Below are 14935 nucleotides of genomic sequence, written 5' to 3' on the forward strand. Positions count from 1 at the left end.
CTTGTGATTAATTCACATTCTTTTTAAAGAGAGAGAGAGATATTTTATTACTGGCTACCCTTCCAAATTAGCTGTACTTGTTCAGACTTTTTTAATGCTCCCTTCAACAAATTTTAGCATTTAGCATCCTAGCTGATGCCTGTAGAGTCAGAGATGTTGCCCTCAAATTATTTTGCACTTTCCATGAGCATGGCCTTTACACTTTCTGCTTTGTTTTTGTTTAATAGACAATAACAATGTATAATCTGTTGGAACCCTTTGAAGTTAGATTTAAATCATTTTAGATTTAAACAGCTGATGTTGCTGAAAAATTCCTTGACCTCATAAGAAGTTATAAATTGGTTATCAGTGTCTGTGACACCATATTATCCAATAACAGAAGAAAATATTACTTAAACAACAAACATTGAAGTTTGCACAAGAGAATAATAAAATGAACATTAAATCAACTACTGTGTTTGTTGGGTAAGGTGCCGTTATCTTCAGCAGAAGATTTATGTGCAAAAAAAGTTGTCTCCGTGTCTCCCAGCTCCAACCCCTGACTTTTCACCATAAAGTTTCACTTCCCGTCCAGCTGGAATGGGTACTTAACTGAGTCCTGACTCTCAGTAACCATTAAGAGTCCCTTTATACCTATAAGGACAAGTCCTGCTATTAACTTTGGCATTTAAACTCCCAGTGGTATGTGGCAAATCCAGTCAGCGCTGCAAGTGTTATCTATTTAAGCGCAACCTCAACGCTGTTTAATAGATGTGTGATGGCACTGAATGGTTTGTGCGGTTTGTATCCTGGCAGCCTGGCTCCTCTTGATCAGTTTTGGACTCTTTTTAAATGTTGAATGACAAGGATATCTTTATAGTACATCTAAGAATTGGCAGGAAGTGCTATTCCAGGTGCACAAAAGCCAGAACACACACACACACACACACACACACACTGCCCTCCCAACCTTTCCACTTACACAGATGCACACTTCCTGAATTGAAAATGAAATACAGCTGTGTTCCCGGCAGCACTATGGATCTTGCCACTCATCTGTTATGAAAAATATCCTCGAAAAGGAATATTCCACTAGTGTCCCAATAAGCCGAAGAGCCTTGGTTTGACTCTGATGCCGCAACAAAGCGAAAGGACAAGAGTTTGTGCTGGACAAAAAAAAAAAAGTACTCTAAAGTTAAGGAGAGTTTGCTGGGTGAAAAGTGAGTTCAGGGAAACAAGCATGTTACTGAGTGTAAACAAGACAGTGGGGAGGGCTGTTTTTTTCGTGTCGCCTTTCGCCTTTACCACCCAGCCCCAGAGGGAACCGTCGCTCTCTTTAATGTAGACCCCAGGGCTGTTTATCCAGATGTGGAACTTCCAGAACCCCCGAGGGACCTTCAAACTCCAACAATATGTGCACGTCAAACATTTCTGCTCCAGTATAAAACACAATAAATCATGCGGTTTCCACTGTTCTCACCCAGGGATCCAGGAAGGCACCAAATGCACAAAGTGTAAGAAGGAATGGGCACTGAAGACCTCCATAGCTCTGCTCTATGTGCTGTGCACCCTCCTCACCATCGCTGTCGCTGCCCTCGGATATAAAGGTGAGATAAGCTTTCTCATCTCTGAAGAGTGCATATCATGTTTCCCATTTTCACCCCCTTTTCTATTGTTTTTTGGGGCTTGCATCTTAAGATAGATGCATTCCTTTTCACGTCAGGTATATGGATTTTTATTTAAGCTTTTATTTATAGGTTTTCTCATTAAGATCCAATATCTAATTTACGAGAGAAAGAGAGAGACATGTTTTAGTAAAAAAAAAAGTAACACAGCAACTATACCAATAATTAAAGCATCCAGATCAAATTAAATAAGCTAGTAAAATATGACCTAAAAACAAGAGCAAGTTTTGTAGGAAGATGTTTGAACTTTTTGTGGCGAAATATTCAAATAACTTGAAAAAGACAGCAAGTACAAGGCAGCAGAGCATGCAGAAAAAAAACAAACATTAAATACTGATGACGTCACTTATGAAACACTGAATCTTGTGCTTTGATGTGTAACACAGTGAACATCCCAGACAATAGTATTGATACTGTAAGCATACTGAACTTTTTGCTTACATCTGTTGTGGAGGTCTGTGAATTCCAGCCATACTTGAGGTCCAACTGCACCGAAACAGAGGAGCCGCTCTGATACGGCTTGCATGGGTCAGGGATGGACAGATGTTAAGCGCATAGAGGGGTATCTCGCTAACATAACCATCTGGAGGTTGGAGTGTGTTTGAACTGTGGTTCCCCTGACAGAGCAGCGCTTCAGCAGCACGAAGTAAAAACCCGATTTTAGTGGGTTCTGCCAGAGCTGCACTCAGTTCACCCACTGCCCATCTGGCAACAATTAGGCCTGCATGACAACATGCAGCGTGGAACAAGAAAGACTGACTTTGCTCAAAGCTCAGGGAACCGGCGTTGTGCAGGCAGTCAAGGCGCGGAGATAACTCTAAAACATGTTTAGTTCATACCATTTACACCAATTGAAATAATGAGGGGACATGTGGGAATGTTTAGCACAACTGCAGCGGGGACATTAAGAGTTCAAACTTGGAAAGACTACACAACCGATTTCTGAACTGGGAAAGAAAAAAAAAAAAAAAAACGGAATCGGGAAGTTCAGCCCAACAAAGCCTTTAAGAGGTTCTCCAGAGGTGTGTGCTTGGGGGGGTGATGGAAAAATACTAGAGGAAGGTTGTGGGGTGGAGACAAAGGGGCTGAATAAAAGAAAGAGAGAAGACAGGCAGTCTCTTGAAGCTGAGGTTTAAAGGGTCTGTTCACCCAAATTACAAGAATTCAATTACTTCTTCTGGTTTGTAGCAATAGAGATCGGTTTGACTGAAGTGTGGAGGTCTAGCATTTTTTCGTCACCACAAAAATGCAGGAGAGAACCCTGTTTATTTGTGGGGATTTTAACGCAATTCAACTGAAGTTTTTAGACAACTTGGATAGGAAGACCATCCTAAAGCAATGTTAACCATTAGGAAATACGGAACTGTAAACAGATTCTTTTCTTTCATGTTGAATGTTTCAGATCATCAAAAAGATGTTAAAATCAGACAAAGATAACCAGACTGAAAGTAAAAAAAGTTTTAAAAGGGGGGATTAAACAAGGTGGACCTATGTAAAAGTATAATTGTAGTCTCGGTAAATCATTAATAACTGATATTAAAGTTTTTCTTCGACTGATTACTGCCTAACTTGCAGAATCAAGAATAACCTGCCACGACAACATGAAGAAGGCCAAACGATCTCAAAAGGGAATGCATCATGAATCTAATAAAATTCAAAGAATAGCTATCAGTCTGGAAAGACATTTTGAACTCCAGGAACTCACAGTAACAACATTTGTCAGCAAATGGAGACAAGATGGAATGGAAATTACTCTAGGAGATCATCTAAATTTCATCACAAATGTCACATACGAGCCACATGTGGTTCTTTTGCCTTGTCCTGTGTGTCTTGCTGCAACTTGGCTGATCCCTAAAGGTTCTTATTTTAACTACAGCTTATGGGGTATGTTTTATTTTGGAAAAATATTAATTTTGAAAAACTCTTAACTTAGGCCTGTGTTCTACTTCTTCAGCCATCTTTACTGCAGTTCAGTCGACCCACAAGGGGGAGTCTAGTTAATCGAGAAAGTCCTGTCCTTACATAGCACAAGTCATTTTCGCTTGTTAGCACAGCACACACGTCCACCGTAACCTCGCCCCCCTCTCCACCGCCACACAGAATAGCTCTATGTGCTGCTGGATTTTATCCTGGCTCTTGATGGTGAACTGGTCATCTGTGGCCTAGAACAACATCTAAAACACTCCAGGCATCAGAGGCCTCAGGGTTAGTGCTCATGATTCAAGAATACGAAAGAGACTGTGCAAAATCAGCATCCATGCGAGAGTTCTAACGCCAAAAGCACTGCTGACCTAAAAGGACATAAAGGAACATATTCCTGGGATTCCTGAGACCAAAGTGGGAGTGAATTAAAATAATACAGCAACTTTATCTCATATACTTGATAGTTGCTGTTCTCGCCATGGATGACACAAGGAGTTATAGGTTTAGGGCGAAATTACTTTGTCCCATAGGACCAACTTGGATTTGATAGCTCTGTTCCTTTAATAAATACAGTTATCGTTTGAAAATTGCATTTTATAGTTATTTACGCTATCTTTGTCTGACAATAAAATTTGTTTGATGCAGCTGATTGCATGGAGTTGTTGGCTTAACACCAGCCCCTCATGCTGAGGGATCATGTGGCAACAGCAGAAATCCAGACCTCCCTATTGAAAGGAAGAAGCCTTCAATAGAACCAGGCTCAATAAAAGGCTGCTTCAACTGGAGATTGAGAGAAAAGAATGAAGGCACCGATTGGGAAAGAAACATTGAAAACTCCACCTTTTAGATAAAAAAATAAACTGATTTATTTTTACAGTAAAAAAAAAGCTATCCCAAAATAGGCATTTTTTGTTAAACCGATATGATTTACTTCTCAGTGCCAATTAGTCCCTTCTTTTTCAGACCTCCATCACTCAGAGAGGCCTGAATACTGCATGTAAGATAATGACTGCTCAGAACTAATCTACTTAAACCCATAAGAAAACACAAAACATTATTTATTTTTTATTTTTTGAGACATTCATTATTTGTTTGATGACGTTTTTAAATATAACCTCTAGAACTACTTCTGATCATTATATTGGAGCCGTTTGTTGATTTCTAACTGTAAAAAGAATGAGTGACACCAGTGTGGTAATGACTAAATCCAGAAAACTGTGAAGTTTCATACTGTCCCTACTCATTTGATTGGACTTTGCTGAATTACAAGTCAGCAGCACAGTATGACTATAGAAAAGTGAAGGGAATAGTCTGCACTGATCAATATCAATTAAAAGCCAAGGAGGAAACAGTGGTGGCCCATTGATAAGGTTATGGACTCCTTAACTGGCCCATGTGTCAAGACCCAGCAGAAGAGCTAATATCGCTCAGATGACTGCAGACATGAATGATAGTTTTGGTAGAAAGGTGTCAGAAGATACATATGGCATCACAGTTTGTTTTGCACAGGGCTGCATAGCCACACACCAGTGAGGGTGGTCATAATGTCACGTCTGATTGTTGCATATTGTCCAATTCTGGCAAATGGATTGTAGAATCTACACCTCAGTTTCCATTGCAGATTCATCAGGGTTAAAATGTTGTATTTCCAATAAGGCTGTGATGCACAGTGAGTCGCTGAAATGATAGATTCCATCAGACCATTCCTGCTATTATTTTTGTAAGTCATAATTTCCAGTCATGAGTTACAGCGTATGAAGAAGCATTGCTACAGAACGTTCATGTCATACTTGGCTGCGGCGAAGGTCGCTAGAGAGAGCTGCTAACAGGAGGTCTCGTTGTAAACATGAGCTCACTGAACAGCAGAGCTCGTGGCAGCATGGTGAGAACTGTGATGATATGTTTGGGCTCTCACTTTTACAACAAGGTTGACGGGAATATTACATTTGAGGCAACAAAGTACGTCATCCTCTAATTGTACCCATCAAGCGGCAGCAAAAGCAGAACCACGACAGCTAAAAAAAAGTATAAAATCAATCAAATTATAAGCTTTCTTTACTTATTTTTGGCAGATTAGTGTATTTAAACGCCAAAAAGAGCCTTAAGAGGGACATCCTATTAAAACGGTGTTATCAATACCACATATGGGCAATGATGTCATGGGCACTACTAGCCAAAGGTTTGGAAGCAAGATCTAATGTGTTTGATCAGAGTTTCACCTGTATAAACTGAAATATAATAAACACCAGTGTTGTATAAAGAGTTAGTTATCAGAAAATATTTTTTACTACAGTTACAGTTAAGTCCAATTATTACCTATAAATTATTATTATTGTAAATTATTTACACCTCTTGCTGCTTAGATGCAACATTATTTTTATTCTGCCAATAAGTTTGTCTCAGGTAGAAAATGAAAAAAAGATGATAAAACATTGAAGGGGAGTATCAGTTTAAAAAAAAAGATAATTTATGTTTTTTTTTGTTACATTTTATAAAATAATGGGACTTCAAATTAATTGTACCCTTCTCAATAATCAATGGGGAAAGATATTTATTGGCACTACAGCAATCAGACCCTTAAATGCTGGCCATCTTTTTGCATGTTTCCACTGGTATGTTCACAATTCATCATTAGTGACGAGATCTAAGTGACTGAGATTGGGAGGCCCCCTTACCATCACCCTAATTTTTGGTTCCCTCCTCAGATTCTCTATTAGATTTAAGTCAGGACTTTGGCTCGGCCACTCCTAAATGTCAACATTACTTCCAGTCAGGAATAACATGTTGGTCAAAATAAAATATTACTTTTAATGTAAATCTCTGAGGTGTACGCATAATTTTGGCCCTAGTTATATCAGGTATTTGAGCTTTTCTTGCTTAGGCCTAACCGTCTTTAAAGTAACCTCATCTGCAGTGTTGTGCCAGTTCCCCCTGAAAGATAAGTTGCTCTAAGTTCAGTTTACCCCAAATTAAGTGAATTCCTTCATGTTCATGTTTCCCCTCCTTGAGATTCTGAGCCAGGTTCACCGCAGCTGGTTATGTATCAAATTTGTCAAATAAACAGGTTAAAAATGTATATAAATCACGATTCTAACCACCTAATTGCATGTTGATGTGGTCATCGGGCAGTGTTTGCAACCTGGGCTTAGCCAGTTTATTTACATCACTCTAAATTTATTCTGTCATCTTTCCTCACATAAATGTATTATAATGTGGTAAAAAAAAAAAAAAAATTGTCAGAACTTTTGACTGAAACTGAATCCATAAAAACTACATTTGTAGCATCATCATCATCAATAAATGCTACAAATCCTGATAAAAAGAAATAAATCTAATCAGCTGAGAAAGTGGTCCTTCATGCAAATCAAAGCTGTTTATTTAGATATAACATATTCATTAAAATGTTGATCTCATGACACTTTACAAGAAAAAACAGAATACATGTGCTGTTATTTTGCTAATACTTGCCTCTATGATGGTCTGAATTCAAGTTATTCTTTTGTTGATTTGGACATATACTTGAAGTCGCTGTGATGCTGAAAAATTAAACACGTTTTTTAACCATCAGCTTTCTAGGAAAATGGACTGGATTAAAACAGACGGGTATTGGGAAAGATTTTGTACACAAAATCACAAAATTTTGAAATTTCATAAAGTACAACAAACCATAGATTAGCTTAAATTTGCTCACACAATCACTTGCAGCTTTTTACATTTCCTCTTGCATGTTTTTGATCAAACAGATTTGTCTTTTTTCCGAATTCCACAGGACGGAGAAAACGTTAAAGGTGGACGTATTTTTCTAAATCATGTACCATGATCTATGTTTTTCCATCAATGAAAACTAACATTTAATGAATGAATGATTTATTTCCAACAATTCAGTGAAATTATAAATTGAACACATACAAACATTATGTATAAATAATGATATATGTCATTAATTATATTATTTAAACATGGTTGTATGGACCACGATATACGCTGTGCATTTAATTTGAAGAACAGCAATTTAAAATATGCTTTAAAAGATTAGGAAGAACTAGTCTTAGCTCATTTGAGAACAAAAAAAACCCAACAACAATTAACCCTATGCACCGCAGGACAACATTAGTGTCTGTGGGACCACAAATAAAATTGTTGAGCTATGCATGCATCAGCATCATCCCGTCTTGGTAAAAGGCTTTTGGACCTTACGGTTTTCTTAGCTGCTGGGGTAAACAGTCTCCCAGTAGAGGATCCCATGCTGTTCCCAGTTGGAGGAAGTGTCCCCCCTGGAGAAGCTGGTGGTAGAAGTGGGCTGCTTCCCTGGAATCCCAGACACATTCCAGAGGAAATGAACGCTGGTGTCGCCTGTGGGGGCGCGAAGAGCCTTCCCGCAACAGTGTCTGTCTCCAGCGGGTTGTCTTTGATCTGTCTGTTTACCGAAGACCCCCCCCCCCCTTTTTTTTAGTCCCTTTCCCCCAGAGCCCTGGCCTATGTCCCTCCATGCGGCCCCAGCCTCGGTCCAGCTCGCTGACCACCCAGTATTTCTGCCGAATCATTGCTTCTCCGTCTCTTTGTCTTTTCCTACATGTGTTGCACAATTCCCAACTCCATTTACAACACCCCTTGTGTGTAATCCAAGGTATTACTTTAACAAAGTCTACCCTTATTACATGACTACGAGACATGCAGATGGATTTCTGCAGCAATAATAAGATATTTTCATTGGTTCCTTCTCTGAGCTCCTTCATATGATGATGTCTGTTGCTGGAGGCCCTCCTGCCATCTTCTCTTTAGTCTGTTGAAAGCAATTTGATCAGATTGTAACGGCGACCTTTGCGTTGCCGCTTCTGCTTTCTTTTCAGTGGTGCAAAGAGTCGACAGCGTGTCCGAAGGTATCGCGAACTACGGCGGCAAGATAATCGCGGTCGAGACGGATCTAAAAAAACTTGGTACGTCTCTATTGAGAGGTTACGTGAGCATACAAAAGTGAGCGATTTCTGCAGTTGTCTGTGCAAACGTCCATTTTCAGACGACCAAACGGAAGAGAAGTCGGAGAACACCACCACAGAGATCCAGGCTTTCAAGAGCAGCCTCTCGGCTCTGCAGAGGCAGCTGTCGGCGGTGCAGGAACACGTCCGCGGCAATCAGGTCAAGCTGAATCAGCTGCAGAGCGTCGACTCAGAGATTCAGAGCAGCCATGGCGCCACTCAGGGACTGCTCAGCAGCAACACAGCCGCCCTGCGCTCAATGAACGGCACCCTGCGGTCCTACGGCAGCGTCATCGCCGGACTGCAGGAGGACACGGCCAGGCTGCAGAGGGAGCTCCAGCAGCAGGTGAAGCTGCAAAACCAGGCGCTGCTCAGCATCAGCAATCTGAACCTCACTCAAGCCCAGCAGCGAGGCCTCATTGCTGCCCTGCAGCGGTCGGTCGATGAAACCAGCCAGGCGATACACAAGATGCGCAATGACTTTCAGAGCCTGGAGCAGACCGCCCGGCAGACCCGCTCCGACGCGGAGTGGCTCCGCGGGAAGATGGAGAACCTGCAAGTGGTGGCCAGCAACGCCTCGGCTCTGGCTAAAGCCAACAACGACAGCCTGGAGGATGTGGGGGCACAGCTGACGTCTATGAGCAGCCAGCTGCAGAACACCAGCAGCTTGGCCGAGGCTCACGACCAGACCCTAAGGGGCATCATGGACCAGCAGAGGGACTTCAGCAACCTCACCTCCGCCAGATTCGACCGGGTGGAGACGCAGGTGGACGAGCTGGAGGACGCTATGGACCGCGTGACGGGCAACATGAGCTTCACCACGCAGCTTCTGGGAGCCATAAACCAGAACCTGAATGACTTGCGCAGCTGTTCCGAGACCATCGGCCGTCACTCGGACGTCCTGCAGAACCTTAACGACAGCGTGACGGACGTGAGGACGGATGCGTCCGGTCTGAGGATGCAGCAGGAGGAGCTGGCAGCTCGTTTGGACAAGGAGGTCACCAGCCTCTCTATCGTCATGGAGGAGATGAAGCTGGTGGACACGAAGCACTCGCAGCTGATAACGAACTTCACTATTTTACAGGGTGAGTAATTAACTGGGTGGTGAAAACTGTTTAAACATCCTAAACGAAATAATAGTATAAGAAGCCTTTTTTTGATCTACTTTTGAGTTTTTCAACAATTAAGCACAACCTTTTAAATCTGAAGGCCCGCCTGGTCCGAGAGGACCCAGAGGGGACAGAGGACCTCAAGGACCACCTGGTCAGACGGGATCAAAGGGAGAGAAGGGAGAAAAAGGACCACCGGGAATGAGGGGATCCAGAGGAGGGCAGGGTTCACCGGGACCGCCTGGTCTCCCAGGGTTAAAGGGCCTCCCGGGTGTACCTGGAATTCCAGGATCTAAAGGCTCGCGAGGGTCGGGAGGCAGAGCTGGACCTCCAGGAGCGAAAGGAGAGCCAGGGCCTGCCGGTCTACCTGGAAGAGATGGCCAGCCCGGTGTGCCTGGACTGCAAGGCCCACCAGGCCTCCGCGGACCAATTGGACCAGCTGGGGAACAAGGCCCAAGGGGACAGCCTGGTCCAGTGGGGCCCCCGGGGCCTGTGGGACCACCGGGGCTACCAGGAATCCCAATTCATGATCCTATAGTGCCTCTTCCACCCGTGTCACAACAGGACGAGGCAGTTCCTCCAACACCGTCATTGCCAGGTACAACTCGCCTCTTTGTATGTTTCCAAATGTGATTTAATTGTCTGAAGCAGCAGGCAGATAACGAATAACAGTAGATCTTTCCTGGAGTGACTTGCTGCAAACTCACCCTGCACATTGGACGTGAGCTAGGATGTGCAGAGGGATATTTGTTCAGGTCTTCCATAGGGCTGCGTATCGATTTAAATGTCAAGAATCAATACGATTCCAAGTCTCAAGATTTAGAATCGATTCTTTTTGATGCGATCTCAAATTGGTTTGCGGGTATTAAAAATTAGTTTTAGCTGTGATCTGAATTATATGACATGTGTAGTTAAAGAACATATCGATACTAGTTAGGGCTGGGCGATATGGACAAAAAAAGAATATCTCGAAGCTGAATGCCGATATACGATATTTATCTCGATATGTTTTTCTATTCATAAAGTAATTATAGAAAGGCATCCCTGAATCAACATTTTTTAACAAACAGCTGTAGAAAAATATGAGAAACAGCTAAAACAGAACCTACTCCAATACATAAAAGATGCAACAAAAACCATCTCGATATAAACAATATAGTCTCATCTTATATATATATATATTTTTAAATCGCGATATTTTTAAAAACTCAATATATTGCCCAGCCGTAATGCTAGTATTATATTAATATTAAACAGTAAATTAATAAAGTAATGGTAGCTAATGGCGGCTGTAAGGACCAAAACCTCTCCCTGGATGTTGAGACAATTGTTTTCACGAACAAGTTGTGGTGCAGAAAACCCAAACAGATCCAGGGTAGAAAACAGAGACACTAGAGATTTCTGCAGCTGCTATTTGGACACTAACCTGGTGCATTATTAAAAACATCACAAAACAAATTCACCTTCCGGAGTGGAGTGTGAACTGGAACACATTTAAGTTCACAGTGGAAAATGCATTTAAAAAAAATAACAATATTTGGTTACATGAATCAACCATTAGGAATTAATAGGAGAATTGATTCAGAACTGGAAAATGTATTTTTTTTTTCAACACAGCCCTTGTCTTTCACCATCTACACGCTCAGCATGCAGAGGTTAATGCTGCCATGTGGTCAGCTGTCCACTATCGCTACATGTCCCTTCTGGAGCATTGATAGCTTTAAGCTCAGTGGATCAATGAAGTCTACGAAAAAGAAAAAATCTCCATTTGGTATAATAAACTGAATTTGACTGCATTGTTTCGTAACTGGTATCAAATTAATGTGTGTAGTTGACTTTGAATCTGTCAGCATGACTGGATTTAATCTATTACACATATCTCTATATAAAAATAATTTTTATATAGTTTTATAGTTTGCTTAGTAATTCACCTCAGAATGGCATCTTTTTGTCATTGCCACTTCATAAATAAACTGAATTGAATGTAAATGATGAAACCATATTCTAAGTAGCTGGACAGAGAAATTAAGCCATCTATCATGTGCTGTTTATTATTGCTGCAAACAAAACCCTCGTGGTTCGCCATCAGCGAACAATCTGGTGCCTTTTCTCATGGAGTAATTCTGAATTTGTTTGATATTTTGCAGGTTGCCCTGATGGTTGGGGGAAATACAAAAACAAGTGCTACTTTTTTTCCAAAGGCCTTTTCAGTTTTAACGATTCAAAGGCAGACTGTGAATCAAAATCAGCGACGTTGCTGATCATAAATGACCAAGAGGAGCAGGTGAGCTGAAAATATGGTCAGCTGATGGGAAAACAGTCAGTGCTGCTGTTGTGAGTTCAACTTGTGACTCTGGCTGCTTTTTTTTTTCCTTTTCTCTCCTTCTTCAGAAATGGCTGGAGAGTCAAATAGCTGGAAAAGGCTACTTCTGGATGGGCCTGACGGACAGGGAAGAGGAGAATGTGTGGCGCTGGGTGGACGGGAGTCTTCCTGCTTTCACGTGAGTGTTAAATCATTCAGAGAGAGTTTTTTTTTTAATCTTTGTTTTCATCATCATGTTTTTCTTTGTTACTGTAATGTGTTTTAGTAATCATAGTCATGTTCAAATAGGCGTGTGTGTTTAAAGTTTTAAATATCTTTACAAGGCAATTAACATTATTTATATCAAAACATTGGTTCCGATAGTTCTAACTTGATATAAAAAGTGATCTTCTGACCTAAAGTTCTGCTTTAGGTAGGTTTCACTCCATACATTGTAATGTGCAAAAGTTTTAAACCGCCGCTGATACCTTTTTAAACGTTCGATAGAATCTCGACTTTGTAAAGTGCCTTGAGATGACGTGTGTTGTGAATGTGTTTTATATTAATAAAACTGAACTGAAAATACTGTTAATGAGCCAGAAACTCTCGAAATAGTTGAAAGTAGTTTTGATTAGTAATTCTCCGGGCAGTATTTCATTTGCTTATTCCTGTCTGGTCTTAGTAAATATTTACATAGACTTGTTGCTTGCATTTGACAATATACTGTCATTTATATTCAAATAGTCATATAACTCCTAATAATACATTTTAATATATCAAACCGAAAGGTTTTCACTGCGCACATTTTTAGCCTTTTATTTCCACTTTCCTTCATAAAGTCTATATTTTTTAGATAACCCACAAACAGAAGCGCATGCAGCATTTAAGAAATACGGGATGGCTTATTTTTCTATATATAAGAAGAATAAACGAATGCTCGAAAGTTAAACATAGCGACATGAAATCCTTTTCACCACTCCCAATGCAAAGTGCAAAAATGTTCCTCTGTTACAAAGTAAATAACTTTTCTGTTCTACCAGCCTCTCACTGCACAGTCACAGTGAATCAGTAAATGCAATGTGTGATTGCCCCCTGCAGGAAGTGGAAGCCCGGCCAGCCTGACAACTGGAACCACGGCCATGAGTCGGGGGAAGACTGCGCCGGTCTCATCCACGAAGGGCTGTGGAACGATTTCATCTGTGAAGATCTAATTAGCTATATCTGTGAGAAGGAACCAGAGGCCTGTAAGTCTGCTTCGCTGTCTGCATGTTCGTTTTCGTCTCAGCTTGTACTTCAGCAGTAATTTAAAAGCTTATTCATTCGTTTTTATTTATTTTTTTTATTTTTTTTTTTTACAGCAAGATCATAGCATCGTGTTAAAGGAAGGAGCCCAGTGAGCAGCTCTGCTTCGTCCGTGCGGCTCTGCTTCGCTGCCAGGTCTCGTGGACAGTCTGGATGGAGTGGAGGAAGGGACAATTTAAAAGGGAGTCCAGGGGCTGCAGCAGCAAACAGCTTTCTGAAACTGCATCCTCCAGGGTGAGGCCAGCGCATCCTTACCAACAAGTGCAATAAAGCAGGACATCCAGATGGAGGACAAACTGTTAAAAATCAGCGACTTTTTTTTCTTTTTTTTTTTGGAATATATAAAACATGTTATATACCTGTACCTGTACAACTAAACACCTGAATGTTTGTTTCATTAGCCAAGTTTTATAGGGAAGTATAAGGGCTCTAAAGGTCAAAAGGACTGTAATTTTGTATATTTCAGAGATTACAATGTGCAAAAAGATGGGCAGAGAAAGCACCCAGCAGACATGCTATCTTCAATGAAACGTGTATCTAACCTCATGAATGTGTATGTACTATTTACACTTAAACAGAAATATAATGAAGGTACACATAATCTTAGGAAAATGTCACAATCAGATTTTTTTTATATTAGAGATGCATCAATCAAGCCTTTTTTTTTTGACTGGCAGCATTTTCAGGTTTTCCTTGAGGTCTCACCAGCCGATTGTGGTTCTGAGGATCATAGCTCATGCAAGAGAAAGATGCTGCGGAATCTATGATAGAGCTTGCAGTATTGATCATAATAGGAAGAAATTACCATATTATTCTAACTTAGGCCTCAAGGCTGCACCAAATCTTTATCTGGTTTTTATAAAACTAAAAAGCAAGAGCATCATGGTGAAGTTGCATCCCAATAAATTAGAATGTGATAAAAACCTACATTTATTTCAGTAATTTAGTTAAGAAAGGGAAACTCATACAGATTCATTGCAGAAAGTTTCTTCATCCCTTTCCATTCATTTTAATGGCGTACAGCTTATCGTTATGACTTATAATGGACAAAAACTCAAAATATAAAAAATGCATGTCCCTGTTCTGTACAGTTCTGCACTCAGTCCTCTGTTCTCAGCTCTCTGAGGTGTTCAGGGATCCCGGGTAGATTTGATCTGCATTTTTGGCTCTGGTGTCCACATCTCGGCAAGCTTTGCTGTTGAGTCCTCTGTAGGCTCTGGTGATCCTTGTTGCTTCTGCACTTCTTTCCACTAGTTTTTCCTTCCACTAAACTTTCCACTAAACAGCTGGTTTCTTTAGCAATGATCCTTTGTTGCTTAAACTCCATGTGAAGAATGCAAGTTACTCTCTGCAGGACCGCTGTCCTTAGCAGTCCTCCCCATGGATGTGTAGGTTTTATATTTCTCTATAAAAAAGGCCTTATTTAAACCATTATCATCATATTTGACTAAAAATAGTTGGCTGAAATAATTCACTCTGTCTATAATGAATCCACATAGGAAAGTTTCAAGTTCTGTCTTACATTCGTATTTACTGAGATGCACTTCTACATGCTTTTGGATGATTCATTCATGGACCAAAAAATGTTCACACTCTTAATTTTAATACTATTAATGAACAGGGGAGAAATCCTTTTTTAAATATTCACTCTGTTAATCA

The 14935-nt window shown here is 40.8% G+C and overlaps 1 protein-coding gene across 1 annotated transcript in view; it reads left to right on the plus strand.

Annotated features, from left to right (window-relative positions):
- LOC105918164 (collectin-12) overlaps nt 1-14147 on the plus strand; it is a 50265-nt gene extending 36118 nt beyond the window's left edge. The window contains exons 3-10 of the mRNA XM_012853187.3: nt 1464-1586; nt 8438-8524; nt 8605-9648; nt 9773-10270; nt 11820-11956; nt 12064-12173; nt 13073-13218; nt 13333-14147. Of these exons, the coding sequence (XP_012708641.2) occupies nt 1464-1586; nt 8438-8524; nt 8605-9648; nt 9773-10270; nt 11820-11956; nt 12064-12173; nt 13073-13218; nt 13333-13343 (2156 nt within the window). The 3' untranslated portion in view covers nt 13344-14147. The remainder of the gene's footprint in view (nt 1-1463; nt 1587-8437; nt 8525-8604; nt 9649-9772; nt 10271-11819; nt 11957-12063; nt 12174-13072; nt 13219-13332) is intronic.
- The last annotated feature ends 788 nt before the right edge of the window (nt 14148-14935 follow it).

The sequence above is a fragment of the Fundulus heteroclitus genome, chromosome 21 (assembly GCF_011125445.2).
Source record: "Fundulus heteroclitus isolate FHET01 chromosome 21, MU-UCD_Fhet_4.1, whole genome shotgun sequence".
Classification (NCBI taxonomy): domain Eukaryota; kingdom Metazoa; phylum Chordata; class Actinopteri; order Cyprinodontiformes; family Fundulidae; genus Fundulus; species Fundulus heteroclitus.